Source organism: Corvus hawaiiensis, chromosome 2 (genome assembly GCF_020740725.1).
Source record: "Corvus hawaiiensis isolate bCorHaw1 chromosome 2, bCorHaw1.pri.cur, whole genome shotgun sequence".
In the NCBI taxonomy this organism is placed as follows: Eukaryota; Metazoa; Chordata; class Aves; order Passeriformes; family Corvidae; genus Corvus; species Corvus hawaiiensis.
This window is the reverse complement of record NC_063214.1, coordinates 9,917,193-9,932,037: the sequence shown is the minus strand read 5'-3', so window position 1 is coordinate 9,932,037 and position 14,845 is coordinate 9,917,193. Positions and strand designations below refer to the sequence as shown.

General features: G+C 38.9%; 1 protein-coding gene across 12 annotated transcripts in view; it reads left to right on the top strand.

Moving 5' to 3' along the window:
* ROBO2 (roundabout guidance receptor 2) overlaps window positions 1-14,845 on the top strand; it is a 1,061,828-nt gene that overhangs the window by 950,873 nt on the left and 96,110 nt on the right. For all 12 annotated transcript variants that reach the window (XM_048289014.1, XM_048289042.1, XM_048289061.1 and 9 more), the window contains 2 exons: window positions 7,255-7,379; window positions 11,608-11,779. In XM_048289014.1, coding sequence (XP_048144971.1) covers window positions 7,255-7,379; window positions 11,608-11,779 — 297 coding nt within the window. The remainder of the gene's footprint in view (window positions 1-7,254; window positions 7,380-11,607; window positions 11,780-14,845) is intronic.

Sequence of the window (14,845 nt, the reverse complement as noted above, 5' to 3'; positions counted from 1 at the left end):
TTAGTAATAGGCCTAAGATGTCATCATCTCAGTCTTCTGTAATGACTCCTGTGTCAGAGGCTACACCCTTGATTTCTCATTAGTCACAGCTAATGGTGCACTAATAACTTAGTGTCCTAACAACCACACATCACTTTCAGTACCCATTAAGATCTGAACTTCTGAGGGAAGAACAGCTGAATCAGCCCAGGTTTCTACAGTTTGAGGCTGCATCTATTTTGTTTTCCTCTATTTACTCCATCAGCAATAATAGCCTTGCAAAAGATCTTTCAAAATTTCCAGACTTTTTTATCTGCACTTCTTGGCAGCTGATGCTAAACATTATTACCAGGTGTAAAAATAGAATCTTACAGGGTTATTTTGTATTTCTATCAAAAAATAATCTAAAATTCCAATATCTGCCAGACAAATTTAACCAATGACACACAAAGGTCGAGGATCATTATTTTCTTTAAAGAGTTCCTGTACTGCCCTCAATTGTCATCTAAGCCTGTATCAGGAACTAGCAAAGCAATCCTACAGATAAGTAGTTCTATTCCATAGATGGTGTCAAAGGTTACCTCCCTTTTCAAAATATGTATTACTTCACATGGAGCTCTGCGGGCTTTTCCTGTCCTCTGTGTAAATGTCTTAGAGGCAAGTCTTGATTTGTACTTGTAAGAGTGGATTTGAGTTTGATCTCTTAAAATATCCATGTGTGTCAAAGGCAGCTGAGGGGGCCACATGAATATTGTCACTGCAGTAAGGATTTGAGAAGAGCACTGGATACCAGCTCCAAGTCTTTGAGGGCTTTGCAAAAGATGACTGTGATGTTGATAGGATTTCAAAAGTCAAAAAGCAGTTTAGGGAAGGCAACATTATCTTGTCACCCAACTGACTCTCTTAAGCTCCAGACAGTACCAGGTGTAACGTTGATTGTTCAAATGAAATTAATTGATTGCTGCAGATGTACAATGCTGAAAAAGACTGTAGGTGGAAATCTTAGGCTGGTCTGCTGTCTCTTCCCTGGTGGAAGCAGAACTGAGTATTACAGAATCTTGTACTTTACCAGCCAGTGTGTTTCTGCTTGTTCCTCAGAGCCTTTTCTCCTACCATTATCTGAGTTTTGCTTAGAATATTTACAAGTCAGCATCTTTCCTCTTGCCCCCTTTGAACCAGTCATAGAAATATATTGATGGATAATAAACAATTCCAGTTTAAAATGAAGCACTCATCTTTATCACTTTAGCTTGCCTAAGTAATCTTCATGATAAATTTCATGTGCAGTTCACTATCAATTGAAATTAGTTGTAATTAAAGGTTGTCAAACCTGTAATTTAAGCCCTTGAAATTTGTTACTGTCGCTCATTTCCTGTAATACATTTTTTTTTCCAGTGGATTTGATCCAAAGTCCACATAAGCCAATAGGAACATTTCTACCAGCTTCAGTGAGGCTTGAATAAAGTCTCATATTCCATGGTAGAATCATAGAATCATTTAGGTTTGAAAAGACCTTTAAGGTCTTTTAAATTCTTCTAGGGATAGTGATTCCACCACCTCCCTGGGCAGCCTGCCCTAGTGCTTGACAATCGTTTTGGCGAAGAAATTTTTCCTAAAACCCAATCTAAACATCTTCTAGCATGACTTGAGGCCATTTCCTCTTGTCCTATCATTTGTTACCTGGGAGAAGAGACCGACCCGCACCTGTCCACACCCTCCTGTCAGGGCTTTGTAGAGAACAGTAAGGTCTCCCCCAAGCCTCTTTTCCCCAAGCTAAACACCCCCAGCTCCCTTGGCTGCTCCTCACAGGACTTGTGCTCCAGACCCTTCCCCAGCTCCACTGCCCTTCTCTGGACACTCTCCAGCCCTTCAATGTCCTTCTTGTAGTGAGGGCCCCAAAACTGAATGATTGGTGGTGTGGCCTCAGCAGTGCCCAGCACAGGGGGACAGTCGCTGCCCTGGTCCTGCTGCCACACTATTGCTGATACAGGCCAGGCGCCATTGGCCCTCCTGGCCACCTGGGCACAGTTGGCTCGTGTTCAGCTGCTGTCAACCAGAACCTCCAGGTCCTTTTCCACTAGGCAGATTTCCAGCTACACTTCCCTAAGCCTGTAGCACTCCTGGGGTCGTTGTGACTCAAGTACAGGACCCAGCGCTTGGCCTTGTTGTACCTCGTACAATTTGCCTTAGTCCATTGATTCAGTTGCAGTAGAAGTACTAGAAACAAAACTTGCTACAGTATCTAGTGTTAATTAAAACCACCAGGGCACCTGGTCTGGGGAACGTACTGTGAGAAAGTTATGATAATAAAATTCATGTAGGATCATTAAATTCAATATCAACTACAAATCACAAGATCAGCTGAGAAAACTGTTTCACTGGGAAAAAGTGTTGCTAGTAGTTGTTGTGGGATCAATGCCCTTTTTTGCCTGAATTCACATTTTTATGTATTAAGTTTCCCCTCCCCTTCTGAGTCTTCTGCTACATTTCTCATCAGATGACCAGAGTTCACCTACAAGGGATGAACTCTCAGTCAAGCTTCTCTGCATCAGCAGCTTTATCAGCTCCTGTTGACTCAGTGTAGCCTTAGTATTCAGCAGCAGTACAAGGAAGAAATACATGAAATCCATCCTATCAGATTAGAGATTCTGCTAACTATTAGGATTGGAGTAGAGTTGAAAAATCCCTTTGAAATAATATGCAACTTTTTTTTTTGTATTTTTTTTTCTAAAGCTTTTTAACGCTGGAGCAGGGACTACCTTCATATACATTTATTAACAGCATAAAAGACCCATTCACTCATGCATAAACCACCAACATCCTAAAAGAGTGCAACAGAATGCACTCTTTCCCATTATGAACAACATAACTAATGCTCACTACTGCTCATGCTTTTCTATCTCCATTTTAATTCCTGTAGCCAAATACTGTTCTGTGCTGTAAAAACAGTTCTGAACATGATGTGATTAACCTTAGGGTCCCCCCATCCCCTCATCTCAAAGCCCCCTCGTACATGGCCTATGCTTTCTATTCATGTTCAACCATCTGATTTCCATATAATTTATTAGCATAACAGAGCTTTAGTGTGACATTGATTGAAGCCAGCGCTTGCTGAATGCAGCATCAAAGCATAATTTGCCAGAAATCAAATCTAATTTACTGTGTACTATTTAAATTTCTCAAAAAAAAAAAAAAAAAGGGAAAAGAAGTTTCAATAGAAGTATATTGGTTCTGTAATCTTAATGGGGTTTTTTTTCCCATATTTTTGGCTAGTCTGCTGAAATTCAAGCAATATATTTCATTTTAGAGCCACTGTCTTTGACTTTCAGATGTCAGTTAGGCAAGAGGTTTTCCACTCTGCTTCTTCCAATAGTAAAAGGTAATAGTCTGATAGGCACAACACTCCGTTTGCTGCTTCCTAAGTTTTTTGAACAGATCCTTCTAATGATCTTAATGGTTAGCTTGAATTAAGCATTAAAGTGCCACCTAACTTTAACAGCTGAAGCATATCAAGCCTGCTGTTACTTCTCTAACTGTACCTTTTCAGAATGTTTTAGAAATTCACCTACTTTGAGAGCAGCAATAATGGCTTAAATAAATTTTGCCCAATGTTCGACTGAAGCTGCGCTTTGGGAAAGTCATGATCTCACTTAACCCTTCTGCAGAATGGAAGTAATAATATTCATCTGTCTTTATAAACAGCATCCATATGTGAACATAATGAGCTCTCTTTTTAGGAAAACTGAAGAACCCAATTCTTCAATTGAAGAACCAAAAAGAAAGCCTTGCTGTCTCTGAGCAGGGTCACACTGCATTCTTTGGGGATAATGACAGTCATAGTGTTTGGGTAGTTACATTTAACCAAGAATTACTCCTGCAATTATTTACTGTTACTTTCAGTTTTCAAGTTCAACTAGAAACTGACAGGTAAATTTTGATATGATGGAAACATTGTTTAAATGCTGTAAACAATGGTATTTTTATCAGAGGCTGTCTGTAAACAGAGCTATAGCTGAATATGACAACAAACTACGACAAAATGAAGGTTTCCTTCATTATAGAACCCCATCTTTGAATAAATTAAAAAAATGCATGCAAAGTTTTATTTTTCAAAAATTATGTTTTTCATGTCCTCTAAAATTATGGTACTAAATAGTTTGGCTGAAGAAACTGGTTTTGTCCTTGATTTAATGTGAGTAAAAGCTCTGATTCATTTATTTTTATAGTGAATTTCTAGTAATTATGGCTGCAGAGCAAAGCTAGAAAAGATAGTGTTGTGGAACTCTACACCATTGTTTGCTGGAATCTTTAGAAATCTTGTCCTAGTAACGATGAGGCCAAAGATCTGCTCATGTAGTATGTCAAATGGTGGAGAGGACTTGGTGTGTGGCAGAGAGAGAACAGAGCCACAGGGTCTGTCGATGTCTGAGCTACAGATTTATTTTCCTTGTCTGTTGGGGGGAAAATTAAAAAAAAAAAATAATTTTTTTTTTTTTTTTTAAAAAGGAACCTTTCTCTGCTCTTAGGAAAGTGAGAGATGTTCAAAATTAGGGATAGGTCAAAAACTGGAAACTAGGTAGAAACCAGGGCGTATATCTCTCATTGTTCCTTGACTACCAAATTACCTTAATTTGATTCTTGGAAGGTCTGCTACAGCAACAAACTCAGTTGTGTTGTATCTGTTTAGATCTCTGAATTATTGATTTACAGTACAGACCTCTGTGTGTGAGAATGTTTCAGATGAACCTTTAAACTTGCCTGCCTTGCATTTACTTTCTTACATGATTGAAGGACAGGCTCATGGAAATGCCATGCCCTTCTTGCTTCTGTTGAGCTGCCTGCGAGCACTGTCTGTGCACCCCCCAGTGCACCAAGCAAGCCTAAGAAGTGAATTTAAGCATCCATCGTGCTTAGGTTTGATCTATGGGATGGTCTCCTGACACCAGGTTTTTAGTCACCATAGGAGGATTGTACTCTTGAGGCCACCCACAATGCTGCATAGACAGGAGTCAGGCATGCATAGCTCCTGTCAAGTGCAGGTGTAGTACCTGAAGAGATTAGGGGGTTTCTTCTCTCTGCTGTGCCTGAGGTCACTGTCGATTCTATATTAATGTCCTGAGCAATGAACTTCTATAGCTGAGCAGCGAACACTGGGCTGATTCAGTGACCTTTATTAAGCAGGTGGTCAGAACTGTAGAGATACTTTGGTGTAAGGTGTGTCTATAGGAAGGGAGGTTTCTGCTTCACAGCTTACAGCTCTTTTCCTCTTTTCCTTCCTGCACCACTGAACAATCACATGCACTGATTACCACACTGCCATTGCCTGGCACCTGTGGGGGTTGCTCGCAGATATACTGGGTAAAACAAGGTGAGGGAAACCCAAGTAACTTGCTGCAGCTCAGCACTTGAGGTGTAGTACAGCATGAGCTCAGTTCCTAGAGTATGTATAGCAATACCTTATAGAAACCTCAAAACACATGGCTATAAACAGGCAGCAAGAGGGCACCTCACCCGGAGTCCTGTCTGTTCATAAGATTAACACCTGCTAAGGTGCAGGAAGAGGTGGACATTTCTCTCCAGTGAGGCCCAGACCTCTCTTTAGGAGTGTGAGGCAGAAGAAAATACCCTCTAACTTCTAAATTGATTGTGATTCTAAATTGATGTTTAAGTGCTTTGCAGTTCGTGTTTTAAGAGTGCCAGCACTATTCAACTGATGCTCTTTAGACTCCTTCTGATCTGTAAAGCCTTGGGAAGTACCTCATGAGATAACTGCGAAGTGTTTCAAGAAAATCAGGTTTGCTCATGTTTCTATGCAGTTAGCAGGTTTGTGTCTGTGCTGTCAGCAGGTGTAATCGGAAGCTGGGTCTTGATTGCTCTTTGTGCCTAATTAAATAGTTTGTAATTATAATGCTGAAAATACGGTTTTCTAAAACACTTAAATTCTGTTTACCTAAAAGCTTAGTGTTCCTAAACCATCCCTCTGCACAACCACAAAATCAATTGTGGAACGGTAGACGAGGGTGGGGTGAGGGGTATGGGGTTTTTTCTTTTACTTTTTTTCCCCTTCTTCAGCCTGCCCCAAAAGCTAGCTAGTCCTCTGTTAAGAATATTTGGAGATGCTGCTTACATTTTTAAAATATGCAAGAGAGTACAAATCCAGTTTCAGTGAATTCCAGTGATGAACCAAGACTGGAGAGTTTTCATGTCACCCATAGAAAAGTCATTTGCTTCACTACTACATCATGCTCAACATAGTTACTGAGTTCAAGCTTTTTATCCCAAATCCTCTAACACTTCTTCCCCACACTTCTTTCTACTCATTAGCACCTTTTCTCTATCTTCACATTCCCACCAAGCACTGACTCTCTATTCTCCACCATTACCCCCCAGACAAGTCAACCTATGCCCCTCTCTTAGAAACTGTTCACTTCTGACTGTGCTTCCTGGTCCCCTGTGACTGAACATTCTTAATGCCAGCTGCTTGAAAACATAGCCAGTGCTTCTTCTTTCTTGTTTTGACTCCAGTCTCCTTTTTTCTTTTCCTTGTGTCTTCATTATCTCCTGAAATACCTATTCCTTCTTACTCAGCACTCACCTCTGCCCACTAACTCTTCAACTTTTGCTTCTCTCTAATCTTTAAACTAGCTGAAACCTGGATTTACCAAGTTTGTGTTCTTTTAACAACCATTCTTTTTACAGCAAGTCCTCCTCCCCAATCCATTCTTGACCACACTGCTTCTAAGAGGAATAAGGGAGCTCTTGAACTGGTGATCCAGACCTTTCTCTCCTTTCTCAATCATTTTTAAAAGTCCAGAGGGGCAGATTGAGAAAGGCAGTCTGTTTATCCTAATTCATACCCTGCAATACACGATAGGTCCAGCAGCTCTGTGAAGTGTGAGGGGATATGAGGGTGCTGATACCTTTCCAGAGCAAAGGTAGAATACATCCAGAGTCAGCAACATAAACACCTGACTCCTGCACTTTAGCATTTAATGTCATCAGAATTGACTCGAGCATGTATGGTTGTAATGTTTCTTTCCTTTTTTAATTTTTTTTTTAGTAACTGGGGATGTCACATACATATATTGCTGCTCTCTTTGTCACTGTTGTTGTTTCCGTTTATATATTAATTCTGTCTATACTAATGAATGTTTCTGGTGTCATGTCCTCTGACATAAAACAAATCTCCATAATGTTGTCTCTTTCTTTCAATATTCCCTATCTCTCCCTTGCAAAATATCCTAAACTTACACCATGGTTTTTCTTACCTTGTAGCTCCCCCACAGTTTGTGGTGAGACCACGAGACCAGATTGTAGCCCAGGGTCGAACTGTGACTTTTCCTTGTGAAACTAAAGGAAACCCCCAGCCAGCTGTTTTCTGGCAAAAAGAAGGAAGTCAGGTAAGTTGCAATCAGCCTGTAAGTCTTTCAAGTCTTTCTAAATAGTTATATTGTTACATTTTAAGGAAAATTATTTATATTCTCTTTCATAGATTCTTTTAATCTTTCAAAATTTCGAAAGAAATTTGTCTTTTTAAACTATCACTATTCTCTACTGAAATTTGTGTTGCTTTTTTTTTTTTTAATATTTTGAAGAACACAAAGGCCATTTAAGTTGTTGAAACCTGTGCTAGGCGCTGTATAGATGAGTAGAAAGCAACAGTATATATCTTAAAGGCTTTTTGTTCTGAAGCCCCCAACAAACAGGTGGATGAGGCAGGCACAGTAGATAAAAAAAGGTATGACTCAATTTTGAACTAATCAGAGCCAGTAATTACAGTTCACAACCTGTCTAGACATGATCAAGCAGAATGTATCCAGCAAGCTGATTTGCACTGGCATACAGATGCAAGTTTTGAACACACAGATGCTTTCTTCAGTAAAATTGTCCCAAGAAATTTCCAGATCTGGTTTTGGAAATATTTCCCTGATCATCTTCGAAGGCAGACTTTGTGAGGTAGCAATCGGCGTTGCCATCAGCCCACACTAACTTCTATAGCTTAATATTTGAATGGGATGACATAACATTTCTTTACTGGAGGCATTGTGTGTCCCAGGTTGTGAAATAAGAGCTGAACCACAGATCTCCTGCTCTGCCCCACCTGCTTGTGCTCCACCTTCTTAGGAGATCAGAAAACTGGTCCAGAATGACAGGACCAGGCTGACAGCATTTTGTGCTCTGCTGTCTTGGTGTCTTACAAAGACACAACACAATTACTTTATGCATGTAAGCTTGTCTGAGTGTAAGCTTAACCTTAGCCATGTATATCTCTCAGCATAATATTTAGAGAAACTTAGATCTAGCCTCCAAAGATCACATCCTGGAAAAATACAGTATTGTGAGTCTCACTAAGGTGACAATTTTTCCAAGGGAAAAGTAGAATAGCATATTGAAATTAAAGTAGGAAATACTGATGTGCTAGCAAACATTTCAAACCCCTTCCTTGTAGAGCATTTTAATAACATGGTAATGTTTATGTAAAGTGAGCTTATAGTGTCACACTTGAATCTAATAAAGTGGACATCCATCATGCTGTAATAAAGAGAAGAGCTTCTAATTAAAGTAGGACATCATTTTCAGGATTAAAGTCATTTAGCGTAATTGAAAAGTGTTAATACTCTATTTTATCCTCTTCATTGGTATCACTTCAAGGGTAAAAACATTTTAAGGTGAAAATGCATCTTGTGTCTTTAATTGAATGTTATTACCTACTGATTGTACTATGTTGAAGCTGCTTAATTACAAACCTGGAAAATTAATTACCATATTGAGAACCAGATCCCTGAGGGTTAGAATAGTCTTTTTTGGCAAATAAATGCAACATAAAAATTGATACTTGCATGGTTTATAATCAAACCTTGAAACATGGCTCAATGTGGTTTACAACATCCTCATGTTAATCGATCATCAGTGAAGTAACACCAGTTGGGGTTGCCATCTCAATGTATAACTTGGCAGATTTTGCAGTGAGATGACACAGAGTGAGTGAGTTTCCACACAGTGTATATCATCATAGCAATGGAGGGTGGTATTTTTGCCAAATTACATGACTTTTCACCTTTGCATCCCAGCTATAATTTATGCTTGTCTCTACAATGCTGTTTCTGCTTTTAGGGGTACTGTTTGCAGCACCACTTCCAGTGTTTAAAGTAATGTTATACAGTCGTGTTATCCCACTCCAGTAATTGTAGGGCATTTTTGGTTGTGAGTTCATTTCTCGATCCTGTGTTTTTGAGCACAACCAGCTGGAAGGGAGGGGAGCAGTTCCCTCCTGAGTAATTTTTTTGTACCAGCTTGTGTGTAAACAGCTGGTCCTTTGTGCTTGGTGGCCTTTTCCCCAGAGCACAGCAGCCACCCACCAATGACATGCACAAGGGCAGGGCCTGTGTAACCTTTAGACTCTGTGGATTAAATTCTTCCTTGAGATAAATTCAGTGGTACTGTACCAGGGATGGCTCTGGTCCCTCTGTTTGCAACCCAGCATGCCACCATTGCACCCAAATGAGCAACCCGACAGCTAACTAAAACCACTGAAATTGCGACAAGCGTTGAAAAATGGGTTGTACTGTAATTTAGGACAAGTTATACTTCATAGTTATCTGGTCTTTGAAGGGAGGAGTCATAAGACTGGTGAACTCCTCCTGATGTGTGGAATATTCACTGGGACATGGTACCCTTCCAGAACAGAGAAGCCCATGCTGAAGATAAAAAGAAGGATGGATTCCCCTTTCTAATGCAGTGATAAAGATGGTTCTGGACTATTTTAAGAATTAAGAGCTTAATCCTTGCACTGCCTTTTACACTGTACTTCTTTTTGTACTTTACATAATGAGTGATAAATGAAGTCAAGATCAGCCATGTCAAATTTCTCCTCTTTTTCATAATATTTACTGAAGTTTTCATAATACCCTCATCCAGTAGGTATCTGTGCCAGGCAGAAGTATTCTGAAAGTTTCAAGGCAGTTCAGAAAACAGGGCAATTATTTGAGAGACCCGCTTAGTCCTGTAGGCTAAAATTGTTTCAGAATTTTAACACTTTTTTTTTTCCTATTGGATCTGACATGTTTACTGGGTGCATATTGATTTTTGAGGAAAAATTTGCTGTTATAAATTTCTTAAACATTTCCATTGAAAGTGGATAAGAGAAAAGCCTAGTGTGACAAGTAACCCAATAGGTTAATATAATTGTAAGGATACTTGGAATGTTGGATCCTATTTAAAGCATATCTCTTTCCTTTAGCTGTCAAAACCATAGAGATAAAGGTGTTTTAATCCACTTAAAAGTAGAATTTGTTTCTTATTTGAATTGTTACTTGTTTCTTAAGCAGTTTGTTGCTTATCAGTTCCAAATAATTTTTGCAAACCATCAAGGTCTGCTTTAGAAGAAACATCTGCAGAAAATTCATTTAATACCCTACTCTACACTTTTAGATTTTATTTTTAGTCCATACAGACAAGCTTAAAAGTTAATAAGGAGTCATCATGAGAAAGCACAGCAGAGCTAGACAGAGCTGCAGTAATGAATGAGAGCTTATCACAGCATGGTAACAGTGTTTCGAGGAATTCCTGATGCAAACAACTGTATTTTTCATAGAGGCTTGTTGAGTTGACATAAAATCCAGACCCTATTTTACAGGAATTACTGTTGTTTAATTATTTTTCAAGCTGTTCTGGTTTCTGTCTCATTGGGCAATGCTGCTGACCTTTCTCTTCACATTGCCTTCCTATTCCTATTCTTATCTATTCACAAGAGCTGTGCCAGAGGGTGTAACATTTTCCTTGGAAAAACAGCTCTCACCATTAAAACCTTTTTGGATCTGTAGTATTGATTCATTCAGTCCTTCATCATATGCAATGGCTACTAGAGCCATTCCCATTATTATTATTGACATCTCTCTTTTCTCCAATCCAGCCCAAAGGCAAAAACTAATCTCCCTGTTTTGTGCTAACTGATATCTTATCCTACGTGCAATTATTTTTTTCTCTCTGATGATTTCCACATCAGATTAATACCCTTTCTCTTCACCCTCCAGGCTCTACACTGCACTTCTTCAGTGTATCACAGTTTTAATTTCCTTTTACTTCTCCTTTAAACTCTCATGCTCTGTCAGCTTCTCCTACTTTATGACATGCTCCTGTCTTCTTCCCAGCTTTACTTATGTGCCATGCTCTTACTTTCTCCTTTTCTCAGAACATGTTCACAGCCAAACAACAGTGCTCTGCTCCCTCAGGTCTTCAGGATTCAATGCTTTCTGCTAGTTTTCTACTGTTTACTGTAGTGTTTTGTCCTTGTGGTTTGATAGCCAAGTATATTATTACAATTACATTCAGAATGAAGATGAATGTGTCATAAATATAAATCGCTCAAGTGTGATTGTGGAAAATGTCTCCTTGCCTGCACCCCAGTCAGAACACAGCACTGTGTGCTGTCAAAAGGCTGTTTCTAATTTAAACTCTGAGTTGCCCAAGGCAGGAAAAGCAGCTCTATGTGTTCATAAAGTCAGAACACACTTACTTTTTCTCCTCGATTATTTATAGTACTTTTAAGGAAAAATCATTGTCTCTGTAGCTGAAGGAAAAGTGGTGCTTTTGTGTTTTGAATTGATGTGAGATGAATTGTCTTTGCAGAACCTACTCTTCCCAAACCAGCCTCTGCAGCCCAACAGCAGATATTCCGTGTCACCCACCGGAGACCTCACCATTACCAACATTCAGAGGTCTGATGCAGGCTACTACATTTGTCAAGCACTGACGGTTGCTGGAAGCATTTTAGCAAAGGCTCAGCTGGAGGTTACTGATGGTGAGCTATTAGAAATTCCTACTGTTTTTTCCTGTCAAAAGTACTTTAAAAACAGTGTAAAAAAAAGCATATGAGACCACATAAATCATACAAGTAAATGGACAATTTTCTATAGGAAGTAAAGTGAGAAAAGATCTCTGTATTTGTCTATGGAGTAAAAAAGGCATCAAAGTCTAGTTTGCCTCTTGCTTGCTTTCTGGAGGTTTGTTAACAATGGAAAAAAAAGGACAAACCAGCTCAGAGTAATTTCGATGAGAAATGAAGCTGCTTGGTTTGCTAGAGCTAAGATAGGACTGGGGAAAAAAAAAAAAAAAGGAGAATTAATAGGTTTGTGATTAAAGCAGTGAATTGGAGTGCAAAAACATGTATCTCCATTCCCAGCAGTCTTCAGTCCTATCTTAGACAAGTAGGGGATGTGTCCTTAGCTCAATTAAATCAAGAGTTGCTCTGAAGGTGGTGGAGTACTGTTAGTTTAGAATGCCTAAAACGTGTAGCCCTTTAGTCCCTCCGTGAATAAGGCACCTACATCAGAGCTGTGTTCTAAGAATGCCTCAGTAGAGGTAAGTGTGAAAAAAGTCATGAAAATCCATAAGTAGAGAAGAGTTTTCAGGAAAGGAAAAGCACTACGTGGTCTGTCTTGTTGCTTTTCATTTCAAATTTTTGGGTTTGAAATTCATCCTGCCTTGAGGTTTCCCATCTACAAACATGAATCCTTTTCATGTGTCAGGAATCCTGTTGATATCCCTCTTCATCCTATTGTGGATGGAAGGCAGTTTGCATCCTTTAATGTTAGTGAAGAAAACAAGAGAATTCCTCTTATACTCAGAGACTGTGGCATTCCCCAGCATCATTATTCCTTATCTTAACTGACACATTAAATATCTCCTGACAGACTTTGATGAATTTTTGCCATTAAAACTGTTGTTATATGCAGAGGTCTACTTTTACTGTTCCCTTAGAGACCTGCCTGCACCATGAAAGTTTGAAAAGATGTCTAATTTTGAATAATCTGCCTTTTCACAAGAGCATATTCATCACAAGTGACAGGTAGAGAGGTTCAGGCTCATGTTATAGAGGTTTGAGCATTAATTTGATGCCTTTTCTTTGTTTTCCAAAAGCTGCCTATATTTTTATGACAAGGGGAAATAATTTCTGCCTTACCCTTGCATCTTTTCAAACACATTGCTTTTCTGTAGTTTCTGGAGGCTAAAGACTTGGCTTTGCTCTGCAGTGTCTTTAAGTCCTTTCTCTCATGGTCTATGACAAAATGATGAATTTTCATTCAATTCAAATTTAAATGTAGATTAAAAGGTCATTTAAAAGGAATGGAAAGGCAATATTTTTTAATATCTGTCCATAGCGCTGCCTGATTCAGGGCCATGACTGTGATTGGAATAAATAGAACACACAAACATTGCCTGGGAGGACATTGAGCTGTTAAATGGTCACACCTGCTGATGCTGCACAGATTTACAGCAACAGGCACCGAGTGGATCAAATCAGGTTCAAGGATGCTAGTGATGAGAAATTCTTCCTTTTGAAAGCCAAGGGCTTTGGTCCATCTTTATCTATTTCTTGTGGGGGGGAAAAAATAAATCCTAATTGATCTCTTTGAAATTTTCATTAGTTTGTTTAACAAGCCAAGGGAGAGTGTCCCTGCTGAAATGCAGGCTCATCTCCGGTTAATTCTGATTAAAGGCAGCGTGCATTGCACATTGCTCGAGAAAGCATTAGCTGGTGGCTCCGCTGCTCAAGGAGTGCAAGGCCTGCCTTCCTCAAATGCTTTCCAGAACCCACTGTCAGCACAATCATTATGAAATAATACAAGATTGCTTTGTAGAAATACCATTTCATCTCGGAGTCAAAGGGCAGGCGAGGTCAGGAGAAAAGTGCCAAAACAACAGTGTGGAGCTGAGATTATGTGAATAAATGAACCATTAGATCACAGATATTTTTTTAATTGCTTTTAGTTAGGAAGTTAACCATAAATGTCAAAATAATCTGGTTTTTGGTTGATGCTGAGCAGAAGTTATGGGAGCTAATGACTTTTATCAGTAGGGAAATCTAATTTAATAGTTTTAAGAATATAATAAAAGATAAACACTGTGCATGCTAGCTATATGCTTAAGCATTAGTGTTCTAGTTTTTGGCTGGTGATTTCAGTTTTACTTCCTAGCCCAGAATTTTTCTGTTTGGTTAATGATTTAATAATAGTGGCGAGCCATCTTTTTCATTTTGAACACATTTTTGTTTGATCCAGAGTAATTTAGATCCAATTGAAGTTCCAATACAGAATGAAAACATGTCATGTGCAGAAAAACAAGTGCTTAATTATACCATATATAGCAGTGTTTCAGTTGTTACATCTTTGCACTTACAAGTCTTTACTGGAAATATTTTTAACTCAAGTGTTCACATGAGAAGAGATTACTAGCTGTGATGAAATGTGCTGAGCTGAGTGATAATTTTGCTGATTATGGACTGTGCTAAGAGCCTTCAGCATATTTGAAATTCAAATCTTGTATTTTCTTGAAAGGCTATCATGTAATTCACTGTCTAATGCACATCTGGAAAAGCAAAATCATTTTAAAAATTGAACAATCTTAGCAATCCTTTCAAACCCAAGAAATGAATATGCAGCTCACAATCTTAAAATGACAGATCATGCAAATAAACCAAGTGCTTCCATCTCTGTCTGTTCTCAACATATAAGGAATAGTTTCCAATTAGTATTGTGTTAATATTTGTCAATCATGTGCAGAATATTTTGGAGAAGATTTTAATTTCTCCTCAATAAGTATTAAAATTTATTAATAAATGTTTCACAGTTTACTTGTCTGCAAATCTGGCCACCATGACTCTTATCCCTCATCCAACATATATTACATGTTCTTTAGCAAGTGTGACAGCTTCAAACAGGAGAAACCCAGAACAACTTCACAACTTCCTGTGAAGCTCTTCCACCAAAAATAAAGATGGACGAGGGATTGGTCTCTGCTTTTCCACCTTTCAGAGAGCACCCTGCCCTATCATGAGTGTTCATCATGTGAATTTCCTTACTTGTGT